This window comes from Anopheles moucheti, chromosome 2 (genome assembly GCF_943734755.1).
Source record: "Anopheles moucheti chromosome 2, idAnoMoucSN_F20_07, whole genome shotgun sequence".
Taxonomy (NCBI): domain Eukaryota; kingdom Metazoa; phylum Arthropoda; class Insecta; order Diptera; family Culicidae; genus Anopheles; species Anopheles moucheti.
The window spans coordinates 5,151,602-5,168,676 of record NC_069140.1 but is presented as its reverse complement, the minus strand read 5'-3'; the positions used below and the strand labels follow the sequence as shown (position 1 = coordinate 5,168,676).

General features: G+C 43.7%; 1 protein-coding gene across 3 annotated transcripts in view; it reads right to left on the bottom strand.

Moving 5' to 3' along the window:
* LOC128299384 (afadin) overlaps nt 1-7,892 on the bottom strand; it is a 38,528-nt gene extending 30,636 nt beyond the window's left edge. For 2 of the 3 annotated variants that reach the window (XM_053035333.1, XM_053035334.1), the window contains exons 1-5: nt 7,450-7,892; nt 6,760-6,868; nt 6,411-6,604; nt 5,795-6,238; nt 5,569-5,650 (exon numbers count right to left, since the gene is read on the bottom strand). In XM_053035333.1, the coding sequence (XP_052891293.1) occupies nt 5,569-5,650; nt 5,795-6,238; nt 6,411-6,604; nt 6,760-6,868; nt 7,450-7,563 (943 nt within the window). In that variant the 5' untranslated portion in view covers nt 7,564-7,892. Of the gene's footprint in view, nt 1-1,674; nt 2,146-5,568; nt 5,651-5,794; nt 6,239-6,410; nt 6,605-6,759; nt 6,869-7,449 lie in introns of those variants that run through there. The other variant, XM_053035335.1, reaches the window with a different exon arrangement.
* Between the last annotated feature and the right edge of the window lie 9,183 nt (nt 7,893-17,075).

Genomic DNA, 17,075 nt, shown 5'->3' with positions numbered 1-17,075 from the left:
GAGCTGTTAGAACAGTAAAGGAAGTTATCAAAAAATTTATGATTGATGATAAAGTAAAACATCTATCCCTAACTAGGAAAATCAATAGATTTTTAACAAATTATAGGAACACACCGTGTACTGTAACAAAAGTCACGCCAGCCTCACGAATATTTAGTTATGTACCCATCACTATAATGAATTCAATGAAACCTAAAACGGGAGCGACATCTCTTAAAAAACCACCAATGAAAAGGCAATTTAGTAAACCTAACGTATTTAATACGTCGTATATGACAAAGACGGTAGAATTTAAAGAAGGAGAAAAAGCCCTATATAGAAATCATTTTAAGGAATTATTTAGATGGATTCCGGTTACTATTTACAAAAAACTTAGTATTTTACGATATTTGGTAAACATTAATGGAAATATTAGAATGGTACACATCAACCAATTGAAAAAGAATTCTAATTACGACCCAATAATCTTGGCCCAACCGCAAACAACAAAATATGAAGAAGAAAAGGAAATATCAGATAAAGTAAAAATAGAACCAAAACCGAGTAGAAAGCGAGCCAGAAGCGAATCTTCCTCACCGCCCATTCGAAGATCTGAGCGACTAAAGGGACAACCTAGGAAAAAATATTTCAACAAAAGAACAATAGTTTAACGGGGAGAATGTAGAGTTAAGAAATTAGTTCATAAGTATAAACTAGGTTAAGATTGTAATTAGTATGTAAGTATTGGTAACGCAGCACACGCATCATACGGTCATCCGCAATGTGCGTACGGGCAGTTGAATAAATGCCACGAACGAGTACACAACAGTAATTTAAATGATTAATTGCATTCATCACAAATGAACCAACAAGCACAAAAAAAAGCGAGTTGAGTTTCCAAAATCACAGACAGCACCGTAAATGAGAAGAGTCAACACGTACGCTCTAAGCGCCCGAAAGCGTCTCAAGTGCACAAATGGAAGTTTTCTTTTCGTCCCGTAAAAGCGTAGAAAAAAGGAATTTGTGAAGTTTCGTCCCTCTCTTCCTCCAAGCTTTCACTTTCAGCAACATCCGGTCGCGCGCGCTTTTGACGACCGTCCCCCTCGATCTTCGCCGTCGGCCGTATGTAGAGCGCTGTGGCGAAGTGCAAAACTCGCACTAATGGAAGTGTGTACAAGAAAACACATTATCAAGGATGGCAGTGAAGCAGTGCTGCTCGCGCAATGTTCTGGAAAAGCATCCACCAATTCCCCAGTAGTGTTTGCGGGGTCAGCTTTGGGTCACTTCATCCCCTGCTTTTGTTGGGTCTCTTCTTTCAGGCGAGTAACACACTGCCGTTCAAGACATATTTGTTCGAGACAATAATACAGCAAATAGAGCGGCTCTTGTTACACATTCGCCCCGCGATGCTGGGCGGGTGTGAAGAATAAAAGAAAACGCTGGAAACGCAACCGTGCTCGGGATGTGTTTGTTTATTACATCACGTTCGGAACCAAGCCGAGCATTCCTTTGTCAGGTGGGGACCTTGTCTTGCCTTCCGGGGGGAAAACATAACAACGGAGAGTCCAAACAGTAAACTTTACACTGTCGGACATGACTGTCGGAACTATCAGGTGTGCAGATGTTTGTAATGATTGCGATGTGATTGGAATGACGGTTTAGCGAAAATTAATGGCTACAATAAATCACACTTACGTCGAATGCCCCAGTCCATCATGGTGTCACCGGTATTAGTCCGACTCCGTTTCCAGAAGCCAGCTTCCAAAGCATGGATGGGAACGAGTAGCTGATACTCACGAAACTATTCAATCTTCTTTTGTGAATATTTTTTGCCGATCAAGCCACTAGAGCTGCCCGCTGTAGTGCCTCGGGTACGATCACAACTTCACTGCGCACTTCACTATTGACTACTAAATATTCAAAAATCTGTCACCAAACAATCGTAACCGTTGCTTCTACATATTGCTGCCCATTTTACCACCAGCTGTCGGCAACTTCATCATTCACGTGTTAATATTAAGTTGCTGATTTGTTATGCAAAATCAGAGCACACAGTTCTCGCAAGACCGAGTTGATGGAGCAAAAATTACGCACAAGAAATCTAACTTAATGGCACGCGCAATACACACACCGACTTCATTCAAACGCAACAATAAAAATCATAAAAACGAGCATCACACTTCACACGCTACGGAACGATGTGCCGACGACATCGCGGAGCCTAGGAAGGAAAGCAATAGCAAAACAAAAACTAGTGAAGCAACAGTAATCGGGGTAAGATTTGATGCATAAATGTTTACGAATATCCAAATTACCAGCCCAACAATGCGTGCCTAAACCGTGGCCGTTTCGTTGCTTTCAAACGTTCGAAGTGTATCGATTCGTACCAACCGAACCAAAGGTTACATCCATCTCACGCCACTCGGACTTTACGATGGCATACAAAAAGTGTGCTGTAGGTGCAACCCCACCAAGACGGTGCATCTCCTTCAGTGGGTCTGCAGCATCCACTCGAGAGTGCATTTGTAACAATTCCCAGAACCCAGCCGATACGGTTTGCTAGTATACGTGGGCATTTCCAGAAACATTGAGCACACCACAGCCAGACAAATTGCTGTTAAAAACTTGAATCGTGTGCGGCTGCACGAACGGAAAACCACTCGAGAATAATGCAGAACACCAACGAGCACGGAACACACTGCACTACATCATCTCTTGCATCTGCAGCTCGAAATAGCGAGCTGATTGATTCGATGAACCTCACCATTATTCGATCTAATAAACCATTTTAATTGCCTTTTCCTTTGCACAGTGCCGCAGCTATTTACTACTTGGCGTTTCGTTTCAAAAATTTGCCCCACTTCGGGAAGGAACGACCAACACCGACCGAAAAGGCGGCGCATTTTCCTTTCGCGATAATCACAAACACAAACACACACAACAACACGATGGCCAACTAATTGGGACACAAAGTTGAGGAACCAGCCAGAGCACTGTTTGTTTTGCCTTTTCGCTTCCATTTTCTTCCTTTTTGTCGTAGTAACCTCTACGACCAGCCAGCGGCATTTCTCTCGCCTCTATATAACGTTTCTTAACCCGCATATCTCACGGCATTCGGCATACACTTCTTTTATGTTCTTTTTTATGAAAGGGGGGGTAGATGAGGAAGATATTAGTCAGGCACGATTCACACTTCCGCGGTGGAGTGTTTTCCTTATTTTTTTTGTTTCGTTTTTGGTTTTCCATAATAATTTCTCGCTCGTAAAGTACACGACCATCGCATCCCGGTGACCGATGGAAGTAATGTGTGCGCGCGCCCTACCAGTCCGAAACCTATTCGTCCGCACGACGTGAGAGCATGTTGGTGACTGACGGACGACACACCACACCGAACGAAAGAACGCACAACCGTGCGGTTTGAAATCGGCCGTCACGACACTCTTTCGCTCCGGCGACAGCGGCGTTTTGTGGAACAGAGCCACAGTTGCATATCGCATCGGATTGCCGTATCGTAACGCTCCGGGAGCGAACCATATTTGCGGCCCACATTCCCGAACGAGAGCGCAACGACTGCTCTTCTCTTGGCGGAGGAATCTCTCCATTTCCCGTAGGATTATGACACGTTCCGTGCTCCTACGATAGCATGCTCATTTGTATGCTTTACGGCAGCATTACTACACGCTGTGGTTCGTATCCGACCCTCTCCGTGTAGTGTAAGGTCAATGCAAGCTGTTTGGAGCAAACCACGTTGACCCTTGGTTATGGAAAGAGCCGGAGTAGAAACCCAAATTCTGTAGTAGCAATAGTAGAGCAGTAGTATTTCTATAACAAGAGAGAATGATACAGATGATTGTAGCGATAACGATACTAAGCTGCGTTGCATTAAAAAATCCCCCTGCTTTCCGGGTTCTTTGGCCACCACCACCACCACCACCGAGAAGACGCTACATCCCGCGGGTTGATAAACATTTCACGTGTCAAGTTGTATCGCATCAATCATCGAAATTTGGTGCCGGTGTTTTGGACAAACAAATGTCCAATTTTCTATTACCCGGACATTGTTTGGTTACCAACAAAAAACGAAAAAAAAAAACGGTCGACCGCAAATTACTCCATAAATCAGCACAATCATAAGAAAGGCTTTCAAAATGTGTAAGATAAGCCCATCAGGTCCCAACGGGTTCTCGGTTCTACACTTTTGCATTAAATTTCCAGCGCACACCGCATAAACATGATGACGGAGAAGAACAATTTGACCTCCAACTTTGCAGCGCTTCCGGTACAAAACGGTTTTCTTTTTTGACGGCTTAACCTTTAATATTGATTTATAACGCTTTTTTTTGTTCCTCGCATTCTTGAATACCTCCACAGGCGATAAAACTCCGGCTTGATTGGTCACCAGCACTATAATTGTTGCCTAATCAAAATGAACTACTTTGTACCCTAATGGACATGATCTATTTTCATTTAGTTATGCCATGCAATGTTGTATACATTCGAACATCAAATAACGACCTTATCTAGCCCCGGTTGGTTGGGATGTCTGGATCAGGGAATGCACTCTACTGATAGCGAAGAAGAGATAACAAACATTGAGTAACAGTCTAGGAAGCATATTGTACACGTGCGTTGGAATATTGGGCAGGTGTTGTTCAGTATCGCTTTACAGCAAACACTGCTTTGCAGCACTGAATAAAATTCAGCTTTGTAAGATAAGAAAATTCGGCATAGGCAGCTACCTGCTGTAAGTCAGTTTTTTTCTAATAAATTGACCCGAAAAAATGGATAGGTAGATTATAATTAAAAGCTTAAATCAAATTCTTAGCAAAAATAAAAGAATGTGAAGTACCATTTTTTTTAATCAATAAAATATAAAGATAAGTTTAAGTACTCTCTGTACAGTATTACCACAGTTGATTCCAACGTTACATGTTGGGCTATCGCTCAACAGATGGCGCTGCTTCGTTTGTTCGAAGCTTTTGATGTGTTGCACGTTTTTGTTCATCTCAAAAAACTAAATGGCAATGGAAATTAAATACTAAGCGTGGTTATCGTACTATTCCAGCACTGGACGAATTTAAACGGATGCTGTACAAATTGAAAATATTTAAATACCCTCCATACTTCAAGCAACATCAAGCATCAATCAAGCAACAAGCTGCACATTTACGGTTCATTGAACAATCGAGCAAGGTTGGTGTACATTGGGCGTCATTTGAAACTAATTTCAATTGTGTGATGCTCAGCAATAAAATATTGATTTTAGGTCAATGTCCATTCCCTAAATAGTTGTTTAATGTATAGAAGTGCAGTACAATAGAAATTCACTTTCAATTACATCGTGCCGCACACACATTCCATGCTGGTTACATATTACTCAAACAATGCATGGAACTTACAATGGAAAGGTGTAAATATAGTAGCATTGTAACAAGTTTAAGCTACTCCTATCGTTTATCCGTAGCAGTGAGAAAGATTGATTGTTATAAAGTTGATTTCGTAGTACTTCAATAGCCCTAGACTATTTTTCAAAGTGGACAAATTGGCCCAAATATGGGAACTGAATAAATTACACGTTTGGCCACTTACCTCGAGATGTAGGGTGATTCATTAGAATTGAGAGAGGACATTCATCGTCATCGAGGATATATTCCGATCCATCACTGTTGACCTACGAACACAAAAAATATGATCAAAACGGGGTCCCCACTTCAAAAGGATTCATACAGGCAATACCGGCACAATCCGACCGTTTCGGACAATCCTACAGTCAGTACCGGTAAATATGGCTGCAATTTTTTCCGACGAACTTTACCTGCACGAGACAGTAGTGAAGCGGATCCACTTTATCCATGCCATATTTGGACAGCATCTCCCGTACCACGGCCTGCGCACAGTCCCGGATGGACAGCAGTAGCGTTTTGTACGGCACGTCCCGACAGAGGCTCTCGCCGTAGATCTTCAGCGTCCCGCCCGTGTCCGGACCGCCGTCTCTCGACCGGAACTGTTGCAATTTCTTTTCCAGCTTCTGCTGCCGGCGACGCCGCATTACCGCTTCCGGGTTGGAGATGGATCGCGTGAACGATGTTTCCGGCAGCTCGGTGTACAGTTTCTCGGCCACATGATTCTCCGAATCCGGTCCACCGGCACCACCACTTGATTGCAGTTTGTTCAACTTTTCTTTCTTTTTCTGCTCCTTCTTTTCCCTTTTCGACAGCTTGCGCTTGAAGCTCGGCTGATCGGTGATGCTGTCTAAGGTCTGTAAAGTATAAAATTAGCACAGTTAATAAAAGACGCTCGCATCCCTGTCCCATTGTCCTTTTGCCGTGCTACAAACACCTCACAACACAGCTTGTGCATGTCAGTGGATGTTTCGTAGCGTAAGCAAAGGACGGAGGACCAAAAACTCAACATTACGACCATCTACTCACATTTGTCTTTTGGGCACAATTTTTCAACAGAAATCGCCCCTCACGATCATCGTTATGCCAATTGAGCTGAACGAGCAAAGGTTTTTCGTCCGGGTTCAGCTTTCGCTCTTCGCCGTTCGCATGGACCACATACAGTGCGTAGTTCGGCAGGGACAGCATTCGCATATCGGGACGGAACTTTTCTATCAGCGTTTCTGCAATAACAAATAGCAAAACCGAAACGACACACACAACACGCATTGACAAATTATTTCCATATTCCGTTCTCCGTTCGCCCGTTCGCTCCCGCCCCGGGGTTTCCCACGGTACGGAAGCCCCTGCCGAGCGATCTATTAATGCCGAAACTTACCGATAACGTCGGAAACGGTGGCGTCGGATGCGACACGGATACATTTGGTTGCTACCTTTTGGCCCTCGTCTTGGAAGTAAAATCGCATCACACCGTGGAATTCCAGGTTCTGTAAGGTACGAAAGATACGGAAAGATACGTGAGCGGGGGTGGGTGAATGAAGCTGTAGGGAGTTCCGGTGAGGTTGCGGTGGGTATGTATGTTATCGTTTTGAACGACTCGATAGGTAGACGAAAATGAATGCCATTTCCAGGAAACAGCTTCATCTTTCCGGGCAATGTACGAACGAAGACGAACACCTCCAACCAGCCAAATGTTGTGTCACTCATGCGCAACATATCAACGGTTATAGGGTATGACTAATTCTTGCGGACATTGTCGTATTTGCGCTGTCTTTTGGCTACACTTCATCACCGCCCTGGTAGGTAGTTGTTGTGAGCAATTCTCTTATCAATTTAACCTAATGCATACAATTGTCATGTTGTTTGTGGAAATGCAAATAAAGTATTCAGGCTTGGAACATTGTAATTTTAAAGAGATATATCACCTACTGCATCGTTTGGACATAAAAAGGCAAACTCACTTTAAGTTTTTACATTGAATTGCTTATTAAAATTAATGACAACTAATTTAAAAACACAACAAAAATCATGTTGACGCAACCACAAAACAATGCTACTCCAAACTTACCTCATTTGGCTCGGACAGCGCAAAAATATCCAACCGAACCGTGTTCCATTGCTGGATGACGGAACGGAGCGTTTCGCGGTCAAACATCCGCTTCTCATTGAGCGACATTTTCATCGAATGTGGATGCGCTCGGAAGCGGTGCGTAGCTAGACGTCGCCCTCGGTCGGGAGAATACTTTTTGGCGCACGCGATGAATGCGCCTTATGGTTCCGTCCGTTGCCAGTGCGCGTCAACGGTAACTCTAGCCGTGGTAACACTAGCCCCCGACGCAGGTTGCCCCCGATTCACCACCAGAAGGTCTCCGGGGCGGCAGATCTAAATGTACCGGCGTGCCTTCTTAGTCAGCCCCGGAAGGAATGGAACAAAAAGATCGGATAATTGGATCCTTCCTCGTGATGGTACGCAGAGATCGTTCTAGCGATGTACACACACGGCACCGTGCCCTTGTTGCTTCACCGGGAATGTCTGCGAAGGAAAGAAAGCGGAAAGCAAAGTGTTAAAATGGAGCAAATTTCTGACTGTACAGCTGTAGCGCGGGAACGAATACCGATTAAAGGCAAGTTATGAACATCCAACCAGAGGTAATTACTTTTATTATGATCAATTAGACGGCCAGGGACGTGAAAGGTGTTAAGCTCAGTGACGATATTTACAGACGGGTACCAACGATGACAACAGGTAGAAATACAGTGCGTAACGTATGTATAAGGCAATAAGTGTTTTGAGAAGAAAAGAATTATATGAGGAGATATAACATTATATTTGTTATATTTCAGTACGTTGTGTTTGTCAATAATATATATACCGAGTTTTGAAAGTGTAATACAAGTAACGTGACGTTAAAGTTGCATGTAGACTCTGGTTGTTGATCAAAGTACTTTTCAAGAAGATATTTACGTTAATCGAGATGGCCAAAAATTCTCTAAGTAAAGATACTGAATTCTTAATAGATTATTTGTATCGAAAAATAAAATTGATATTTCATATGAGATCGTACTTTCATCTAAAAAATTTTTTAACATTTTGCTGTTAAAATATGCTAAGAACAATAACACTTTTCACACGTTTTATCGGTGTAGATTTAAAATGTTCGATAGTTTTCAAGCTGTGCTTTTTGTTTTCAAAAATTCTAAAGATCATACAGTTATGGCTCGCACTGTATTATGTCGCTAAGCGTGATCTATACGAGATGATTGTAGCTACATAAATCTCCATAAAAAAATCAATCTCCAGGTTGTTTTTTCTGTCCACACTGTTACCCGATTAGGAATGAAAAATTCACATAAAGTCAACTGATGCAATTATATCAGTGCGTTTTACAAAAGGCAATACGTTCAGTTGGAGTTCAGCTTTCGTTTCGCATTCAAACCGTCTACCCTCAAGCACGATGAAATTACCATTCTCCGACAAAGAAACAGATGAATGTTTACGCTTCTCTGCCGATTATCGTCCCGCAAACGGCGCATTCGCTAGAAACTCTTGCGAAACATGCTGTATTAATGTTTTTCCTCATGTTTTTTTGCCATCACGACAGCCCCACCAGAACTTTTTCCATACTACCCCCAAGGGACCTCACCCCCCCAAGGGGTTCGTTCGTAAATGGAAGGAGGAAAAACAAATCGTGGCATTTTCGCGGTTGAAAACCAATTCCGAGACCAAACTTTCTGCGGAGCCGCCAACAGACCAGAGCGCAGTTCCATTTGCAATCCTGACAGTGAAATTTTGGGGATGTATGGAACATTCAAATGTGTGTGGGGGGCGAGCAGGCCTCAAAAAACACCACTGTTGATTGACTTGGCTGTCGTCCCGGAACGATGAAATGAATTTTCGAAGAAAACCAACGCATTTGCGTTTCCTTCTCTCGTTCGCGGTTCATATTTGCCTCGGCGGAGGACAAATGGAGAAAAAAGTTTGTTTGGTTAATGAATACATTACGCGCGTAATTCATATCGTACCGTCGAATGAATGAATGCCATTAAAAACCGTGTTGCTACTACGAGGCATCGAAACGTAAAAATGTCGTCTACTGTCGTGACCCACTCGTGCAATCGCATGCGAACAATTTATTTTTGAAGTTTATTCATAAAAATATCATTGTTGCAGCTTCATGCGCGACCTGTGTGCTTTAAAGTGATCGTAAAATTATTGTCCATTGCGTCACTCAGGTGTGCATCAGTCATTTCGTTCTAATGTTTAATTACAATGCACAATTAAACCGCTGGCATTCAACCTAACTAAACACGGTACATTTGGTATCTGCACTGTCTAATATGCAACCCGTTGAAAGTGGCGCTCATGACGAATTATCATCTGTACACCATTTAACTTTAAGACGCATCATTCCGACTGAGCACGCTCCCCATCCAAGTCGGCGATGCTTTACGGCAAAGAGCAACAGCACAGCTCTACGCATCATTACGTGCGTGGACCAGATCTCAGCCGACCAAGCAAGCAATGCGGCCACCCTGTATAACCTACATTTATTACTGCATGCTTCTGCAATAACTCTTACCTCACTAAGCCGGGGCTGGAGAAATTTTACGGAAAGGATCGTTAATTTACGGTTGCCATAGTTACATGCTCCAAGCAAAGCGGAAAACAATGGATGTTCGCTGTCACAGAATGCTTAACGATTCTAGGCATAGTTTATGCTCGCAACAATGACAGTCTTTGGACGCGCCTCGGGTTGCAGGTGTGTGCCAGAAGGTGCGCCATCGTTTGCCCATGCCAACATGACAACAATTGACGAACTTAACAAGCCGCGAAGGAGGGCGAGCGCGTGGCTCAACGTGGAGGAATTTCTCGACGCAGCTGGGGCGAGTTTTGCTAATGGCCATACTGCTTCGGGGTGGTAGCTCCAATCCAGTTCCAACCCTACCCGGACCCTCCCGGGGCCCCAATCTCCACCCGTGTGTCTGTGTAGGCTTTTGCCGTACGCTGAATTTAAATGATTCATACTGGAATGTAGAATCCAATTATCGAGATCTTCCTTTCACGCCCGGCATTATTCGTGCGTACACGATTTCCTTGATCCAAAATATTAGGAGGAAAAACGAGCTTTTTCGAGATTAACGCCTATACATACATGCAGGGAAAATTCACATCCAGACACGGTGGTAGTAAGGAAAGGCACAAATGGAGGGTGGGGGCCAGATTACTTAGCGAATAAAAATAAAGCAGCTGCTTCGATCGAATTCCATTACCTAATTAATCCAATTAACGATTTGCATCGTAAACAATTTCGCTGTCACTTCAAGACGGTCATGAATAAAATTTCGAACTATTCCAGGATGTATTTTACCATTATCTTATAAGCAACTTTTACCAGAGTATCATTAATTCATCATCGAAATCATCCCGTGCATGTACAAAATCCACCTACTACATCACACAATCACTCCCTCCGTAAACAAAGTGATTTGGAATATTAAATCGATATTCATTGTTCATTCTTTCGGGCGGCCACTTTTGTTTGTTTCCTTGGTTTGTCCAAAATAAACATGTACCGACGATAATTTATTATCTTCGCTTCAAGCCAATATATATATAGCTGACAACTGCTCACTATTAATGCCAGAACCGAATGGAAAACCGTTTCGGGTCGGATAACATAACCACAGAAATTCCAACCATTCCCGAGCTGGCGTTGGAGTTGGTGGCCGCAGTACAGTGGATGATACCGCCCGCACGGAAAAGAAAGAATTTGATCGATAACGGCCGCCACACAGAGCCGCCTTTCGGCCACATAGTTGCACGTACACTCGGGGAAATAAACATCCCAGCCCGAAGTCGCAATATTGACTGTCGGAACGGTCGGGAACGTGTAGTTTTCGTTTGTCAGGCTGTGTGAGGAAAAAAGAAATAGCATACCAGTAAATAGCCTACGAATTGCTAGGCAGGTCCCCGCGCTGCTAATGTGCTATTGTCTCGTGACTCATGTTTCACGCATTAATATATGTTCTCAATACGCATTCACCATACGCAGCACAGTTCTATCGTCACCGAGTGATTTACTCCAAAGTTCTGAATGTTCATCTGATGGTTACTTTACCCTCCACGCAACCACATTTAAAATGGTTTGTTTGGACACATTCGAAACAGTCTCTTATCCTGCGAATTCAAGTGCATACCTTCCAAATAAAAAGGCTCCAGAGGGGTTAAACCCAGAATGTGAGCGCGAGCTATAAGTGTGGGAATGTTAGGCTTCACTGCACCCGGAACAAAACCATCGTCAAGCTTTGAAAAACCGCGGGCACAGCAGCGCGGAGGGGGCCCAAAAATGGTCCCACTTCCCACCATTTCCGCCTCGCGAGTCCCCGGGGGGACTACACATTCAATGGGTACATGCGGTCGGCGGCGGAAGATAACCGGGCGGGTGACGACGACGGCGTGGACTCGCAAACATTTGAAGAACCCTTCGGGAAAGCGTGCATGGTGGTGTTCATTCAGACAACACTCGGCGTACTCGTTCGCGGTCATTCAGGCGTGCGATTTCCCAGAGTTGTTTATGGACTCGGTTTTCCACATGGTGGTTGTTGCTTCTTTCTTTTTTTTGTGGCTTCGGTTGTTACTTTCGGTGCTTTAAAGAAGGGTGGTTTGTGCGAAAATGGTCGCTTCACTCTAATTGTGAAAGATTCTGCATTTTCCGCTTTAAGTTGCGGCGGGTTCATCGGGACTATATTTTATAGAGCTACGGATTTATTTACTAAAGGGACATTGCGCATTGTCGCGATTCCTAAAATATTTACCTGGTGGACACAGCTGCCCACAGACAAAAACAAAGCTGCATAGCGATGCACACTGCACCGTGCACTTTGACATTTGGTTTTCAAACTTGTACACTTATTCTGAAAATTCATATTCAACTTTGCTCAAATAGTGCTGGATCAACAACCAACGTAACTGGTAAAGTTTATTACGCTCGTGCATATTGCAGGGAGTAACAGAATGAAATCAACAGCGATGTAGGTGGCCAACAATATTTCACCGCACAGAGGATGTATTCTACATTGTAGGTCATTATCGGAGGAACATTCATTAATTAAATAGTACATCGAGTTCACCAACAATTGATTATGTTTATATTTACCTTTTGTAATTTTCTTTTACCATAAAACGATAAAAACAAATCAGAAAAAGTTTGCCATTACTACTGGACAGCTCACGCCTTTAAGCACTGCGATAAGCTTTATTACTCAGTATCAGTAGTTCAGCTGAAAGCGGTAATCTAGACATTCCCTTCAATCGTAAATAGAAAAACAGACTTCTTTGCCACCAGGAGATTGACTCCTTCCGCTAGGGTTTTTGTTCACTCAAATGCAATCATTGCAATCAGGGCTTAGTTGGGCGAAGAATTTAATTGACCTCGACTACTGCCCGCGCGCCCTAGCTCGAGAAAGACTGCCGGGAATTCGCGTTTAATCCGTCCCGCTCCCACCCAAGACCATCGGAGCTACAATGGTTAGGTCAGACTCCGGTGATTGCCATGGTCACCAGGAGCAGAGATTGATAGCAAAATGTATTCCACCGAATGATTCATTCGCAGCGTCCGACGGTAGAATGATTTGTCAAGGCGAAAGATCAAATTGATGATTGTGCTTCACGCAAGGGGTCCTTGTGCGCAATGGAATAGTCACTGCATTTCCAACAAGTGGCGAGAGAAGCAATGTTATGCTAATTAACTAGTTGTATCAAATGCAATAACGTCGGTTCCAAATACGTTTCGCGGTCTGGGCGACAAAATGTAGCATCAATCGTTATGGCATGCCCTGGTGGAAAGTAAGCGCGGTTTCTGCACAAATTAACAAGCAAATCCATGCAAACAAACAACTCTCTGATTCATGTTTGTATAGAGGCCAAATATCATCAAAATTTTGTAAAAAATGTTTCACTGTCAATATTAATTGGAATTGTAAAGCAAATGTTTTTCATACCAAATCGTGTAAACGCCGACATTTATTTTAAAATAAACAATAATTAATTCAAGTACACACTTCTTACAGTTCAGTTTGCATTATTATGTGCTTCAATTATGATATCATCTGATACTTTCGTGGTACTCTCTGTTGCGTTTGTGTTCGGGGGATATTATTTCGCGATTATTGTTTAGAATTAGGTCAGTGTGTCGTTAAACAATACTTCCTCTTCTCAGTCATGATAATGCTTTGTTTTCCAACCCCAAGCATGAATGACCAGGCGGGCTAATTTTGGGGTGGAATACTACAAAAACCCATGGCAGGCCTTTGAGCTTCTGCTGTACAAGATACAATAACAGGCGCAACAGGATATTTGTCGCCGTGACTTCGTTCACCCATACTGCATCTTGACCTTATGCGAGAGCAACAAACAAATTGCCAACACCGCCTACATATGATCCAGGATGATGGGAAAGAAAGCTATAGGACATAATTAGCTTCCTATCCAGTTACAAATGGATCCTTTTTCTTCAATGAACGCATCGATGTTACTGTTACTGCGAACGTTTGCATAGACACTCATGAGCTGTTTTTTTCCCTTTTCGAAGCGTCTCGTCTGATGGATTCCGTCAGTGATGATGAGACATCTCATTAGATGCTACCTAGTCATTTGAGTCGTTGCCAGCGCTACCCGTCTTGTAGGACCGAACGTCCGATCCGCCTGGTGCCAATTTAATTTCGTCTCTCTTGCAGGTAGGAACGCAACACGATCTTCGCCTGGTCGCCTGCGACGCGACCCGTCTAGACCACCGGTGCGGTGCTGCTGCCATGAAACGTGGTTCCGGGGTACGTGGTTTGGAGCGCAAATATTTGTTGCTAAATAATATTAAGATATCGTGCAGCAACGTACCAATTTCAGGCCAAACACATTTATCAACCTAACATTACAGTTCTTGGGCTCATGTAAAACTTACTCATAGCCATTTTTTGCGCCGTTTGGTCTTGTTTGGTTTTGTTCAACAACGGGTCATTTCCGCCTTATCGGTTCACTGAATCCACCGCGGACAACGGATCCATGAACCGTGACCAAGAAAACTTGTTTTGCTCTTTATGATCATGGAAGATCAAACCAAAAAAAAAAACGCGGAGTTTGAAATTATATTTCTAGATACTTGTTAATTCTCTATTACACTCCCATTAAATGAGGTAGAATTAAAGCTCGTATAATATTCAAAAACAAGGTAAAAGCAAAAGTATTGAGCGGCTCACAGACCTTCTAGTCATATTTGTAACAAACTCAGACAAACGAGCAACCCAGGCCAATTGAATAACCTTTGCGTGTAAGCCAAGATCAGTTCTACTGCACACTTGGATGCACTTCGAACCAAAACCGGCACCCAGATGGGTAACGCTATTATCCAATGTAAATCATCCCCGGGCAGCACTGATGGCGAAGCAGATGCTACACACCACCAAGCACGCAGGCAAGCAATTCCCTCAGCGTGGACAAACGATTGTTCCATCCACGGTAGGGTGGAATGCGAAAAGCCTAACCTAACTGGGAAATTGTCTTTTGTGAGTGCAGCGACCATCACCATCATTCGCAAAAACCATTTGTCCAATTGCCGTGCCTTCTTTATGGCCCTAAACTACACCCTAAAAGACTGCACCCGCCCTGTGTCTTACTAAATACTAACCACCGTGCATCGCTCTATTTCCTTTCGATTCAACGCGATTATTCCACACAACTATCTTGGGGAGATTGCTGTGGCCGAAAGGGAAGTTTCACGCACAAGCATTGGGCATTGCAACAGTGAAACAGAAGCACCGAGAGAGCACCGGGAGCGCATAAATCACGCTACCATTACGGCACGCATTCGAGCGCGCTCACACACGCGAGTCCGAGTCCGTGGCCCGGGAGTGCATTTTTTGGGATGCGCCTGTTTGCCCCCCGAGCGTCAGTTCAAACCTCGGACAAAATAAAAAAAAAATACAACCGACCGTTTAAGAAATGTTTGTAAACTTCACCGCGCCACTCTTCCCACGGGCCAACCCAAACTCCCACCTCCCTTCCATACGGACGATCTTGCAACCCCTTTGGCTCTGGTGCTGTGGTGCCCCCGTTTTAAAAAACGCTGGGCTTGGCATCGTACCGTATTTCCGTCACCGCTTCCTCACCGGATCGGTTTATGTGCTGGCTGGGTTGGGTTTGTTTTTTCTAAGTCAACTATCAACCTCCCTTCCCGGGAGTCATCCGGAGATGAACTGCGCGACGGAAAACGTGAGAAATTCGGACGTGCCGCGAGGTTCGGCGATGGCCGCCTGGTAAACAAAGCCTGCTTGGGTGCGGAAGATGCTAAAGAATCGGAATAGTAAAAGAAGCGGCACATTACTTCCGCACTCTTTCCGTAGGGTTGGGCACACACCAACAACGCGCTGCTGCACTCTCTGCGGTTAATCCGTTTGACAGCATTTACGACAGGAATAAGCGTCCAGTCCGTGCCTAGGGGTCACTCTATGATCTGTTTTTCTACCAAAAGGGGCATCAACTGACAAACTCTCCAAAACCATGTCGCAACAACACAATTATACACGAAGCGAACTTGAACTAGCGTTAAGACTGCTGCATTCCCTACCGTCGGATTTCCATTCAATGTCAGGGAATTGCATTCGCTATGCAAAAACGCACACAGCCCCTCTGCACAAACGCTGACATCACGCGAATACGGAAGGGGGGGGGGGGGGGGGGGATGAAAAAACAACAAACAAACATATTGAAGCGGCTGAAAGTGAGAAACCCAACAGAACCGGATTCGCTCTCAAACTGCGCTTCGTGGCTTCACAAAACATTCCACACATCATGTAACGTCGTTCTGAATATTGATGCAAACGATGCAGAGAACGGTGTCTGTGTTGGTTGTTGTAGTTATTTATGGAAAATCAATTTACACATGGTGTTTGAAACGTAGCAGGCGTCGATGCCTGAAGCTGGCAAAGCATGACATACTTCATACAAAAGACATAAAATGCAAAACATATTAAACTATCATTCCCTATTTCATCACCCAACAGATGCCTCGATGCCCAAGAGATTTTCAAAACTATTGATGTTCAAGGGACAACTCTGACCGATCACAAAATGGATAAAGTCCACAACGAACTACTCCCGGGCCGGTTGGTAAAATCTACTCGTGACATGAATAATAACGACTTTATCACAACTCCGGCGGTCGGAGGAGAGAAACAAATGCGCAGAAAAACGAAAACAAAGATATATTCCTATAGCTAGAAACCCACATTTCGCAATAGCAAACAATATGCAATAAAAGTTTTATACTTTTTGTACTGCGCGTAGTGAAACATTGCGCTAATGGAAGCTTTTGCTGAGTGTATTCTGACGAGCAGATCGAGCACACAGTCGTCACATGATGCACAACCTCCCCAGATGGAGGGAGGAACTGAATGATGCACTCGACGTGTTCTGCCGATGACAGCGAGTTCTGCTGACGAATCGAGATAAACTTGAGGCCGCATTGTTTAAAAAAAGAAGCAATATAATAACTATTTCTTGGATACTGGAATTTTCCCATGAAAAAGGGAGTTATAGTTATAGTAGCTGATTGAAACAAGCATAGACTGCCAGCAATTCTCGGATGAAAATAAAACTTCAAGAAAAGAAATCCTTTTAGTACAGGAACACAACAGAATACG